Consider the following 14427-nt stretch of genomic DNA (forward strand, 5'->3'; position numbering starts at 1 on the left):
TTTATTGGGGACAGCGTGGGGGGGGGGCAGTAGCGGAGTATAATGTGGGCGGATTGACCGGGGGGGGGCCCAGGTTGGGTGGACAGCCCGGGGCCCAGGGTACATTTAATCCGCCACTGGATCATTGTCTTTATTACACGAAGCGATTATCTGCCGAATTTGCCTCATTGGGCAGATTATCACTCCGTATAATAGGGCCTCACCATTTCCTTCTTAAAGAAGAAGGGGGAGATTATTTAAGACTGACGTATTAAGTACAGGGTCTTATTTAAAGCCCCCATTTTTACGGATGGATTTAGTATGAGGTGCACCCTCTTGATAAATATCCTGGGACCTCCGGAGTGGGTGTACATTTATGCCATGATTTATGCCTAAATAATAACTCGTGGGAGGTGGAAGGAGGTCGCGTCCCCACCCACTCATCAGGCAAGCGAACGTATGGCTGATGTACACCACAGAAAAGGGTAAACTCTGCCATTTTCTATGGCGTTCCCCAGGGACACACCTTGATAAATCTGCCCTAATCTTTGTATTGGTTGGCTGCAGGATCTCCCATAGTGCTTTCCTGCACAGCAGTACCCCGAGGCTCCTAGCTCTGCTACAACCTGGAAATGGTGCTGCACTATGCAAAGAAAAAACAGTGAAGGGAATGCACCACTACCAAACATAGCCATTTATCGTGAAGTCATAGCCAGATGGATCAAGCTTGGTAATGCCATTGTGTCTAATGAAAGTAGTATCATCCCTCAGGAATCCCGGGGCACAGAATTTCTATGGTAGCCATATATAAGGTTTTGAACATATTAAAGGGATTTTCTAGGCTAAAATTATTGATGACCTATTCTTGGCACCTCTCTGATTAGATCTGAGCTGCAGTTACCCAGCATGGCCACTACACAATGTGTGGAGCTGTCTGCTTCTGGCTGTGTTCTCTGTGTATGTGGATAATATGGCGATCAGTTGATCAATGTGGAGATCAGGTTTCTGCACCAGAAAACTAAATAGATACTAAAACAAAAAAGAATGTAGGAGAGGGCACTCACCATAAATTGTGATTTTCTTTATTTCGGTGTGTAGTAAAAAACACAGGACATACTGGGCTAGATTAGAAGGACACCAGCACTAAAACGTGATCAGGTAACAGCTGGTTCACGCGCATGCATGTTTCTTCAGGGTCTGAAGAAGCGCGCATGTGCGCGAACCAGCTGTTACCTGATCACGTTCTAGTGCTGGCGTCCTTCTAATTTAGCCCAGTATGTCCTGTGTTTTTTACTACACACCGAAATAAAGAAGATCACGATTTATGGTGAGTGCCCTCTCCTACATTCTTTTTTGTTTCAGTACTTTACACACACTTGCCTTTCTTGGGAAAGTGAGCACCAACCAGTGATTTTTACTAAATACCGTGCACCCATACCTGCAGCAAAAGGACTTTAACCCTACAGTGTCCACGCCTCTCGAAGGTAGTGCTGTCTTTGCTATGGTGATGTGATGCATATGGAAGTTTTCCTATAAGATACCTAAGTTTGCCCCATGACGTATAATCGCGATCTTTAGAGATATATTATCTTTCCAGAACCCGACTCAAGAAAAAGAACCCAACCTGCCACTTTATTCCTCTGTGGATTTCACCTTTTGCACATTATTTATTTAAATAAAAGAGGAAACTATAGACACAGAGCAGATCGGAGAACAGGAACTGGATGGAACAGCTCTCGGGGGGACACAGTGGAGAGAGGTGGCAGGAAGTGGATAGTGGCCGGCAGGAAGTCATGTATGGACATGCGCAAGAACAAAAAAACAAATAAAAATAAAAAGCAGCAAAATTATAGATTATATATTACAATACAAAAAATACTTACAAACATTACACAGTAATACTCTGAGCACCTGTGAGATTTTTTTTTCTTTTATAATCTTGTTGGACAAAACATAAGCTTTACTCCGAGCACCATAGTAAGAACCGGTTCACAGATTATCGATCGTCTTCTCATCTGTTTCTATTACTATTTTCCCATGTTGTGTGCAAGGTAGAAGGGAAATTTATATCAAATTTTATTATTTTTTTAAATAATATTTAAAACTTTCATTTATCCACAGAAGAAAAAATAAGAGTCCTAGTTTTTTTTATGTGTTCGTTTTAAGACTGGAGACGTAAGAGCTCGAAATAAAACATTTAAGAAAGAGAAAAGGCTCTTTATGGGCAGACAAGTGGCTCTTTATGTCCACCATGGGAATTTCACAGGACATGGGAAGCCCACGCCCGTTCCTTTACTTTCTGTGTGGGACTGTTGTCATCTTTACCTCTTATTAAAAAAAAAAAAAAAAGCCACAAATAATTCTAGCTAAAAGTCTATGATAAAAAAAAAATCTTTCTTTGGTCATCAGAATATCCACCCAGCTTTAGGTCTTCTTTGTCACGGGTTGACCGGGGCCTTTTGGTCTCTTGTACCACCTCATTGGAAGGGCTTGCTTTCCGCTCCTCATCAGCTGAGCTTCTTGAATACTGGTGTACAGGAATGAAGGGCAGGGGGGGTAGGGCATCTCCTTTTTTTTAAGAAGGGGGTAAGACAGGTGGGGGATTGTCTCTATTTTGTGAATTGCCTCAGCCCATAAAACATACAGGTCCTACTTCAAATCCAAATTTCTGGTTGGGTTCTCCAAAGTCCATAAACATAGCGTCCGTCAAAGGAAGCTGCTCTACGCGTGGGGTGTGGATCTCTAGCACGGTCTTGTCGGTGCCCTTCCTCATCTGTAGATGGAAATGTAGAATGCAGTTAGAAAACATTTTCAATCATAGTTGGGCAGATAAATTATTACTATACCAAGTAACTAGCGTACATGGCGTCCAAATCGGCAAGTCTTGGCTTAACCGCAGGTCTAATGACCCACAGTCATGTCCCATGACCAAAATGAGGACAATTGACAATCCTATAAAGAATGACCTCTACTTACCGAACAGCCATCTCGGAGAGCCTTGATGTAAGGACTTGTGTGGAAGGAAAGGTCCTCATCATTGGCGGCCATGAAGTGTAGTGCTTTTTGGTAGCTGTCATCAGAGGCCATGTGCCAGGCGGCGGAGCGGTGGCAGTGATATGTGAAGTTCTGGCGGGCAGTGATACTCAGCAGGCGGAGGAAGGTCAACTGGACCACTCCAATAGGGTTCTTGTCCGAGTCAACATAAGAGAACTGAAAGGAAATAAATCCATGAATGAGAGATCATACTGAAATGTAAATATGTAGATGCGATAATACGATAAATACAATAATAATAGGTTGCTAATAGGGTGGCACCCAACACTATATTTCCATCTTTATTCATATTTTTCAGTCATCTATTACATGCACTAACCTTACGACCACTCCTGAACTTGCTGTACCAGGTCTCTCTCTTCTCGGTGTTCCAGGAAGACATCTTAACCTAAAAAACAAAAAACTTTTGAGCAACAATGTCGAATCTTATCCAACCTAACATAACCATGGAGCCCACTGCTCACCTTCTCAATGTCCTTGCTGGGGTAGATGCAGGACTCTCCACCTGCTGTGAAGTTACAGAAGACCTTGAAGGAGTCTCGGGTACAGCCCTGGTTTGGATCGATCCAATATTCACCTAAAGGAGACGGACAATTTTAGTGACAAAATTTAAGAGAATGACCATCTCTGCTGAGAATTCTTTCTATATGTGAAGGTCTTAAAGATGTGATATGTTTATGTTCTATAATTATCTACAATTAGGAAATCCTTTAAGCTTCGATAGTTATCTATTAATCCCACTTCTAGTGATCTGTACTATAGTTTCTCTTATTTACCATCTGGCAGCTCTGGATGGCAGAGTCGCAGGTCCAGGCATGTGCGGGCTGGATGTTCCTTTGTGCCCAATGGTGTCTTCATCAGCTCAATATCTTTCTTTATAGCATTGAGAGAGCCATAGATTTCTTGCATGCCATCTCCGTAATCTGAAATGGGTTCATCGGCCATGATCTGACTGGCATCGATGGAGCGCTTATTTTTCTTGGGCATCTGGAAGGGCAGTGGCTGGATGACTTCTCCTGGAGGTCCCTGGACAATACATGGACAATGGGAAATTAGCCATATACAATACAGTATACACTTAGAAGTTCTAGTCATGTAGCTAAAGTACCACATACCGGGGCTCCAGGTGGGCCTTGTACACCCTTCTGTCCTTTGGGTCCAGCTTGTCCCTGTTTATTACAAGCGATGGGTAAGAATCAAATGGGCATGACATAGAGCACATAATATAAGAGAGGCAATATGTTAATCATATATATAGGAACAATGAACTAGTACAGATTACTCACCGAGGCTCCCTTAGCTCCCTTAGGACCTGGAGAACCCTAAATAATAAGGAAGAGAAAAGTTAGAACGCAGATATAATTTATTAAATGTTTTACTTTTATAGTTCTGACATATTCTAGGGATGTTTAATTGTGCCCCGGTGGGCTGATAATCTAAGATTTCAACTGTACTAGTGTAGTTTAGAGTTAAAGGGGTACTCCACTTTTGGCAATTGCTAATAGCTAGAAGGGTCTCATGGCTATAACTTATCACAAAGTGACCCCGTACTGGGACCCTCAGCATTACGCTTTATATTGTCAAGAAACCCAACAGGAAGTGTTCAATGTCCCTTCAGCGCCACCACAGGTGAAACGAGGCATTACACAACGTCCATTCAAAGGAAGGGTTTGTCTGTGTAGTGCAGGACGAGGACGTGTCCTCCAGAGAGAAATAGAGAGATGCTCTTTCTAACCACTCTCCACTCTAGATAAGTGATAACAATCCCGATCAGGAGACCGCCATTATGAGCACAGATATTCATGAATTGTATGTAATAATTTTCCTAAACTTTAAATAAATGGACATAATGTGATATTGGGGGGATATATATATATATAATATATGCTAAAAAGATATGATAGAACTTACAGGTTGACCGGCAGAACCTCCTGGACCAATAGGACCTGTGACACCAGGAATACCCTATAGTAGGTAGAAAAGCAGAGTAAGACTCAGGATAATGCACAGACATACATACAATGTATATAACAATGACTATACTCACAGGTTCGCCCTTCTGTCCGGCTGTGCCCTGTGGACCTGGCAGACCTCTGTCACCTTTCTCGCCCTGCTCTCCTGTTGGTCCAATGAGGCCAATAAGACCAGGATGACCCTAAACAATGAGGAAAGTCAGTTACTCTATTGTTACTGGTGCAGAAGTGGCAATTACATTAGTATACCATTGTGGTATATATATATATTTATCAGTTGTGTAACAATAGAATACTCTGTGGTATATTTGTATCAGGTGTGTAACAATAGTAATTCATGTTTCTCACCTTCTCTCCTTTAGCGCCAGTGTCTCCCTTGAGCCCAGGTAATCCGGGAGGACCCTATAGGACAGACAGCTTAGTACACACTCTCTTATTATAGACTTTATATAGAGTAGAGGCGCTGTGGTCTCACTTACTACAGGTCCAGGGGGTCCGGCTTGACCTGTTGCTCCTGGACGACCTTGTTCACCCTAAAGACAATAAAAACAAATCAGATCCCAGCACATTTTATAACCACATGAATAATGTAACCATACATCCATCAGACAGACGTGACAGAGTCAGGATTGTTCATAGTAACCAACCCGTAAGGATCTGACAGCAGTGATCTCATCGATTGCTTGTGGCTACACTAGAGGTTTTGCTGGAAGGTTATAAGCCTATTTTCTCACCTATCACTATTCAAAATACTGTGCCCTATAAAAAAAATATTTGGCATGGGTGACCCCAATTCACCATAGAGTCAGGACAACCTCTACTATGAGTGACCCAATAATACTGCCACAGAGTGACCCAATAATACTGTCAGAGTGACCCAATAATACCGCAACAAAGTGACCAAGTAAAACTGCCGCAGAGTGACCAAATAATACGGCCACAGAGTGACCAAATAATACGGACACAGAGTGACTAAATAATACCGTAACAAAGTGACTAAATAATACTGCTGCAGAGTGACCAAATAATACTGCCACAGAGTGACCCAATAATACTGCCAGAGTGACCAAATAATACCGCCACAGAGTGACCAAATAATACTGCTACAGAGTGACCAAATAATACTGCCACAGAGTGACCCAATAATACTGCAATTAAGTGACCCAATAATACTGACACAGCGTGACCCAATAATACTGCCACAGAGTGACCAAATAATACTGCCACAGAGTGACCCAATAATACTGCCACAGAGTGACCAAATAATGCTGCCACAGAGTGACCCAATAATACTGCAATTAAGTGACCCAATAATACTGCCACAGAGTGACCCAATAATACTGCCACAGAGTGACCCAATAATACTGCCACAGAGTGACCCAATAGTACTGCCACAGAGTAACTAAATAATACTGCCAGAGAGTGACCCAATAATACTGCCACAGAGTGACCAAATAATACTGCCACAGAGTGACCAAATAATACTGCTACAGAGTGACCAAATAATACTGCCACAGAGTGACTAAATAATACTGCCACAGAGTGACCAAATAATACTGCCACAGAGTGACCAAATAATACTGCCACAGAGTGACCCAGTAATACTGCCACAGAGTGACCCAGTAATACTGCCACAGAGTGACCAAATAATACTGCCACAGTGTGACCCAATAATACTGCCACAGAGTAACTAAATAATACTGCCAGAGAGTGACCCAATAATACTGCCACAGAGTAACTAAATAATACTGCCAGAGAGTGACCCAATAATACTGCCACAGAGTGACCAAATAATACTGCCACAGAGTGACCAAATAATACTGCCACAGAGTGACCAAATAATACTGCCACAGAGTGACTAAATAATACTGCCACAGAGTGACCCAATAGTACTGCCAGAGTGACCAAATAATACTGCCACAGAGTGACCCAATAATACTGCCACAGAGTGACCAAATAATACTGCCACAGAGTGACCAAATAATACTGCCACAGAGTGACCAAATAATACTGCCACAGAGTGACCCAGTAATACTGCCACAGAGTGACCAAATAATACTGCCACAGAGTGACTAAATAATACTGCCACAGAGTGACCACATAATACTGCCACAGAGTGACCACATAATACTGCCACAGAGTGACCCAATAATACTGCCACAGAGTGACCAAATAATACTGCCACAGAGTTACCCAATAATACTGCCACAGAGTGACCAAATAATACTGCCATAGAGTGACCCAATAATACTGCCACAGAGTGACCCAATAGTACTGCCACAGAGTAACTAAATAATACTGCCACAGAGTGACCCAATAGTACTGCCACAGAGTAACTAAATAATACTGCCAGAGAGTGACCCAATAATACTGCCACAGAGTGACCAATTAATACTGCCACAGAGTGACCCAATAATACTGCCACAGAGTGACCAAATAATACTGCCACAGAGTGACCAAATAATACTGCCACAGAGTGACCCAATAATACTGCCACAGAGTGACCCAATAATACTGACACAGAGTGACCAAATAATACTGCCACAGGGACGAAATAATACTGCCACAGAGTGACTAAATAATACTGCCACAGAGTGACTAAATAATACTGCCACAGAGTGACTTAATAATACTGCCACAGAGTGACCCAATAGTACTGCCACAGAGTGACCCAATAATACTGCCACAGAGTGACCAAATAATACTGCCACAGAGTGACCCAATAATACTGCCACAGGGTAACCAAATAATACTGCCACAGAGTGACACAATAATACTGCCACAGAGTGACACAATAATCCTACCACAGAGTGACTACATAATACTGCCACAGAGTGACCAAATAATACTACCACAGAGTGACTACATAATACTGCCACAGAGTGACTAAATAATACTGCCACAGAGTGACCCAATAGTACTGCCAGAGTGACTAAATAATACTGCCACAGAGTGACCCAATGATACTGCCACAGAGTGACCAAATAATACTGCCACAGAGTGACCAAATAATACTGCCACAGTGTGACCCAATAATACTCCCACAGAGTGACCAAATAATACTGCTACAGAGTGACTAAATAATACTGACACAGAGTGACCAAATAATACTGCCACAGAGTGACCCAATAATACTGCCACAGAGTGACCCAATAGTACTGCCACAGAGTGACCCAATAATACTGCCAGAGAGTGACCCAATAATACTGCCACAGAGTAACTAAATAATACTGCCAGAGAGTGACCCAATAATACTGCCACAGAGTGACCAAATAATACTGCCACAGAGTGACCAAATAATACTGCCACAGAGTGACCAAATAATACTGCCACAGAGTGACTAAATAATACTGCCACAGAGTGACCCAATAGTACTGCCAGAGTGACCAAATAATACTGCCACAGAGTGACCCAATAATACTGCCACAGAGTGACCAAATAATACTGCCACAGAGTGACTAAATAATACTGCCACAGAGTGACCAAATAATACTGCCACAGAAAGACCCAGTAATACTGCCACAGAGTGACCAAATAATACTGCCACAGAGTGACTAAATAATACTGCCACAGAGTGACTAAATAATACTGCCACAGAGTGACAACATAATACTGCCACAGAGTGACCACATAATACTGCCACAGAGTGACCCAATAATACTGCCACAGAGTGACCAAATAATACTGCCACAGAGTGACCCAATAATACTGCCACAGAGTGACCAAATAATACTGCCATAGAGTGACCCAATAATACTGCCACAGAGTGACCCAATAGTACTGCCACAGAGTAACTAAATAATACTGCCACAGAGTGACCCAATAGTACTGCCACAGAGTAACTAAATAATACTGCCAGAGAGTGACCCAATAATACTGCCACAGAGTGACCAATTAATACTGCCACAGAGTGACCCAATAATACTGCCACAGAGTGACCACATAATACTGCCACAGAGTGACCACATAATACTGCCACAGAGTGACCCAATAATACTGCCACAGAGTGACCCAATAGTACTGCCACAGAGTAACTAAATAATACTGCCACAGAGTGACCCAATAGTACTGCCACAGAGTAACTAAATAATACTGCCAGAGAGTGACCCAATAATACTGCCACAGAGTGACCAATTAATACTGCCACAGAGTGACCCAATAATACTGCCACAGAGTGACCACATAATACTGCCACAGAGTGACCACATAATACTGCCACAGAGTGACCAAATAATACTGCCACAGAGTGACCAAATAATACTGCCACAGAGTGACCAAATAATACTGCCACAGAGTGACCCAATAATACTGCCACAGAGTGACCCAATAGTACTGCCACAGAGTGACCCAATAATACTGCCACAGAGTGACCAAATAATACTGCCACAGGGACCAAATAATACTGCCACAGAGTGACTAAATAATACTGCCACAGAGTGACTAAATAATACTGCCACAGAGTGACTAAATAATACTGCCACAGAGTGACCCAATAATACTGACACAGAGTGACCAAATAATACTGCCACAGAGTGACCCAATAATACTGACACAGAGTGACCAAATAATACTGCCACAGAGTGACCCAATAATACTGCCACAGAGTAACCAAATAATACTGCCACAGAGTGACACAATAATACTGCCACAGAGTGACACAATAATCCTACCACAGAGTGACTACATAATACTGCCACAGAGTGACCAAATAATACTGCCACAGAGTGACTACATAATACTGCCACAGAGTGACTAAATAATACTGCCACAGAGTGACCCAATAGTACTGCCAGAGTGACTAAATAATACTGCCACAGAGTGACCCAATGATACTGCCACAGAGTGACCAAATAATACTGCCACAGAGTGACCAAATAATACTGCCACAGTGTGACCCAATAATACTGCCACAGAGTGACCAAATAATACTGCTACAGAGTGACTAAATAATACTGACACAGAGTGACCAAATAATACTGCCACAGAGTGACCCAATAATACTGCCACAGAGTGACCCAACAGTACTGCCACAGAGTGACCCAATAATACTGACACAGAGTGACCAAATAATACTGACACAGGGACCAAATAATACTTACATACAGCACGCACACATATCTAATTATTAAATGCATACTCAGTACATGTATGCACACACAGGCACATGCTCACTGTACACAGATGTGGTGTGCAACAGTTAAGTGCTTTAGGCACTGGTCAGAAAGTTATCCCTTCGGTGGTAATGAAGGTGCATTCTCTAGTTTTACCACAAGGTGCCAGTATTGTTTTTCTGCATTGTTTTATGTTGCACAGCTGAAGTCATTCAAGGGTTACTGTATTGCAAAGCAGCCAAGGGCCTACGTACTCTATCTCACAGCGCAGGTAACAACGGATAATTTCGGACACTTAGTTCAACTCAGGTAACCAAAACTGGGGCTTGTGTCACCTTTGTAGGACGGGTAACTCGACACTACGGGGAAGAAGGTGGTTTATAGTGACAAAGGTCTTCTTCTTCTTCTTTCAAGTATTCACTTCTCAAGTATTCTTCTTCTACTAAAGTTCCAGCAGAGCACAGTCCTACATTGGGTTGGGACCTCACAACCTACTCCTCTCCACTCCTCTGAACTCTCTACTCTTCTCAGCACGTAAGTCAGCACTGCTATCTTACTTTCTACCTCAGCATCTGTCAGTACAGATCCAGTGAGAGTAAGTCTGTATCAGTCACATACAGTTGTATTCACCTGTATCACCAGAGACTTGCTAATAAAGAAAGTTTATTTATTCTACTGGGACTCAGTGATCATTGTACCAGCACCTACACACAAGCTACACCGTCATTTCCCCTTTCTGTGGGTGGCGGTACCGACAGTCCGGGTGGGTCATAACTCCACCGACCATCCACCATAGAAGTGGCGTTAAATGTTGGTAAGAATGAATTTTCACTATCCACCTTGTATCGAGTAAGTGACTATAGAACGGCCATGACGTCCTGTCCACTACACAGCCAGGTGTACTGAGATCAGCCCCATGTGTGGGGTTAAAGCGGATTAGAAAATGCATAGCTACTTTCTTGCAAAACAGCGCCACCCCTGTCCTCAGGATGTATGTGGTGTTACAATGCAGCTCCATTTACTTCAATAGAACTGAGCTGCAATACCACACCCAAACAGAGGATAGGAGAGGCGCTGTTTCTGGTAGAAAGTAACTGTGTTTTTAATAGCTATGTGTTGTGTTATCCCTGTGTATATGACCAGATGGCCTTAGCTATCACATACATTGTTTTATTACAGATGTACCGTATATCACTCACCACAGCTCCAGGGATGCCTCTAAGTCCATCCGGTCCTTGTTTTCCTTGAGTTCCCTGAGGTCCAACAGCGCCTGTCTTACCAGGAGGACCCAAAGCACCAGGCTCTCCCTGATGGCAGAAGAGAAGTGTTATAAGAGACACTAGTGCCATGTCATACATCACAGCTACATACGGTATATATATATATTCCAGAATATTTACCTTAGCTCCCTTTTCTCCCTGACGACCCTCCGGACCAGCTGGACCAGCAGGACCCTATGTGAGAGAGAGAAGAAATAGGTTGTCTCTACACCGTCATATAATGCCGTATTCCCAGACCTGAGGTTCTTCATCAGCCACAGTATGGTGACCACTGATATACTAGATACACGTCACATAGTCACAAAGATGGTGCCAAGAGTGAAGGAAATCCGAGAAGTTTTTAAGACAAACTAAACTTAAAGTTATCTTACAACTAAACTTTTACTTACTCTTTTCCCTAATGGTCCCGGGGGTCCATTCTCTCCAGTAGGACCAGGAGATCCCTGAGGAAGAACAGCAGGATATTTGAAATTAGAAACATGTTGATGTAAATGCTGGATAGCACTATGTATGATGCATATTACTCCCCAGAGCAGGCAGCGAAGTGACTGGGCAGAACTCAGCTCCTATCTTAAAACAAAGGATTGATCATGTTTAACCTAACATGCCTGATCCTTCTTTCCACTAACATCTGGCATCAGTGGAGAGTCAGGACACTGACATGGGGGGGTCAGCCAACGTTTATCTAATCAATATGGGCACTATTTATTACCAGGCATCTCTTGACCATCAGGGATATCTATTTAGCTACCCTATAACACCAGGGTTATAACGTATCTATTCAACTACCCTATACCACCAGGGTTATACCATATTTATTCAACTACCCTATACCACCAGGATTATACCAAATCTATTCAACTACCCAATACCACTAGGATTATACCATATCTATTTAACTACTCTATACCACCAGGGTTATACCGTATTTATTCAACTACTCTATACCACCAGGGTTATACCGTATTTATTCAACTACCCTATACTACCAGGGTTTTATCTTATTTATTCAACTACCCTATACCACCAGGGTTATACCCTATCCATTTAACTACCCTATACCACCAGGGTTATACCGTATACATTTAACTACCCTATACCACCTGGGTTATACCGTATACATTTAACTACCATATACCACCAGGGTTATACCGTATACATTTAACTACCCTATACCACCAGGGTTTTACCGTATACATTTAACTACCCTATACCACCAGGGTTATACCGTATACATTTAACTACCCTATACCACCAGGGTTATACCGAATCTATTTAACTACCTTAGATTAATGGGGTTATACCAATATCCCTTTACCTATTTAAGACCACCTGGATTATACCGCTATCCCTTTAACAACCCTAGACCACCAGGGATATTTCTATTAAGTTTTTGGATACCTTCAACCTACCAAGGATAAAAAAGCATTCATCCACAAACCACCTAGACAACAAGGGACGTTATTATACCCCATAAACAGCCCTCAGGACAAAAGCATTAGATATTACATCGCCCTCAGCTGCCGGAAACATATTGGGGGAGATTTATCAGACATGGTGTAAAGTGAAACTGGCCCAGTCGCCCCTAGCAACCAATCAGATTCCACCTTTCATTTTCCAAAGAGTCTGTGAGGAATGGAAGGTGGAATCTGATTGGTTGCTAGGGGCAACTGGGCCAGTTTCACTTTACACCATGTCTGATAAATCTCCCCCAAAGTGTTCAATCTAACAGAGTTTTTCAAAGTTGTTGTCGAGCGGGTTGTGAACAATGTTGTTTTCCTACTTGGCCACAGGTTATAGTCCTGGGAGCTTCATGAGGCCGGGTCCCTTCTAGTATATGAGGTCAGGCCTTCAGACCCGCGGTCAGGCCGAGACTTGTGGCCATGATACGGATGTAATAATGAATCTATATAGTGTGAACCCAGCCCAGGGAAGTCTCTACTATTCACTTACCGCCTCTCCTTGTTCGCCATCTTCTCCTCGTTCACCCTTTGCTCCATCTTGCCCCTATGAAATAATCATTGATAGAAATGAATGGGTAAGACTGGCACAGATCACATAATGTAGATAATGGTATGCGGTAAAGAAAACCCCAGAGGACCTAAAAACTGCATACTTTCCACATGGAATGGTGTGAATTGGCGTTTAGGAGGGCGGCTAGAAATAGCACACATTTTCTGCTGCAGGTTCAGAAATGTTTATACTGTGAGGAATAATGTGGAACCCGACACTTTTGGGTCCCAATGCAAAAGCTGTAATTAATTTAGCCATTTATAATACTTTTTTATGGTAATAGGTCTCTGGGCCCTTGGGTGGGACCACCACTTCCGTAACTCCTATAGCTACATCCCTGAATATAGACATCTGGGCCCTTGGGTGTGATCGTCACCTCCATAACATTTATAGCTACACCCCTGAATATAGACATTTTGGCCCCTCGTGTGTGACTGCCACCTCCATAACTCCTATAGCTACACCCCTGAATATAGACGTCTGGGCCCTTGGGTGTGACCGTCACCTCCATACCATTTATAGCTACACCTCTGAATATAGACGCCTGGGCCCTTGGGTGTGACTGTCACCTCCATACCATTTATAGCTACACCTCTGAATATAGACGCCTGGGCCCTTGGGTGTGACTGTCACCTCCATACCATTTATAGCTACACCTCTGAATATAGATGTCTGGGCCTGGGTGTGACTGCCACCTTCATAACTCCTATAGCTACACCCCTGAATATAGACGTCTGGGCCCCTCAGGTGTCACCACCACTCAGTAACTCCTATAGCTACACCCCTGAATATAGACGTCTGGGCCCCTCGTGTGTGACCACCACCTCTGTAAATTTGTAGCTACCCCCCTGATTATAGATGTCTGGGCCCTTGGGTGGAACTGCCACCTCCATAACTCCTATAGCTTCACCCCAGAATATAGACGTATGGGCCCCTTGGGTGTGACCGCCACCTCCATAACTCCTATAGCTACACCTCTGAATATAGACGTCCAGGCCCTTGGGTGTGACCGCCACA

General features: G+C 43.0%; 1 protein-coding gene across 3 annotated transcripts in view; it reads right to left on the reverse strand.

Annotated features, from left to right (window-relative positions):
- Positions 1 to 1822: 1822 nt before the first annotated feature.
- Positions 1823 to 14427, reverse strand: part of COL11A2 (collagen type XI alpha 2 chain) — an 89795-nt gene continuing 77190 nt past the window's right edge. For all 3 annotated transcript variants that reach the window (XM_069944309.1, XM_069944308.1, XM_069944310.1), the window contains 15 exons: positions 13351 to 13404; positions 11787 to 11840; positions 11518 to 11571; positions 11317 to 11424; positions 5486 to 5539; positions 5355 to 5408; positions 5081 to 5188; positions 4945 to 4998; positions 4320 to 4355; positions 4149 to 4202; positions 3810 to 4059; positions 3498 to 3610; positions 3353 to 3421; positions 2956 to 3189; positions 1823 to 2752 (listed from right to left, as the gene is read on the reverse strand). In XM_069944309.1, coding sequence (XP_069800410.1) covers positions 2606 to 2752; positions 2956 to 3189; positions 3353 to 3421; positions 3498 to 3610; positions 3810 to 4059; positions 4149 to 4202; positions 4320 to 4355; positions 4945 to 4998; positions 5081 to 5188; positions 5355 to 5408; positions 5486 to 5539; positions 11317 to 11424; positions 11518 to 11571; positions 11787 to 11840; positions 13351 to 13404 — 1443 coding nt within the window. In that variant the 3' untranslated portion in view covers positions 1823 to 2605. The remainder of the gene's footprint in view (positions 2753 to 2955; positions 3190 to 3352; positions 3422 to 3497; positions 3611 to 3809; positions 4060 to 4148; positions 4203 to 4319; positions 4356 to 4944; positions 4999 to 5080; positions 5189 to 5354; positions 5409 to 5485; positions 5540 to 11316; positions 11425 to 11517; positions 11572 to 11786; positions 11841 to 13350; positions 13405 to 14427) is intronic.

The sequence above is a fragment of the Dendropsophus ebraccatus genome, chromosome 10, assembly GCF_027789765.1.
Source record: "Dendropsophus ebraccatus isolate aDenEbr1 chromosome 10, aDenEbr1.pat, whole genome shotgun sequence".
NCBI lineage: Eukaryota > Metazoa > Chordata > Amphibia > Anura > Hylidae > Dendropsophus > Dendropsophus ebraccatus.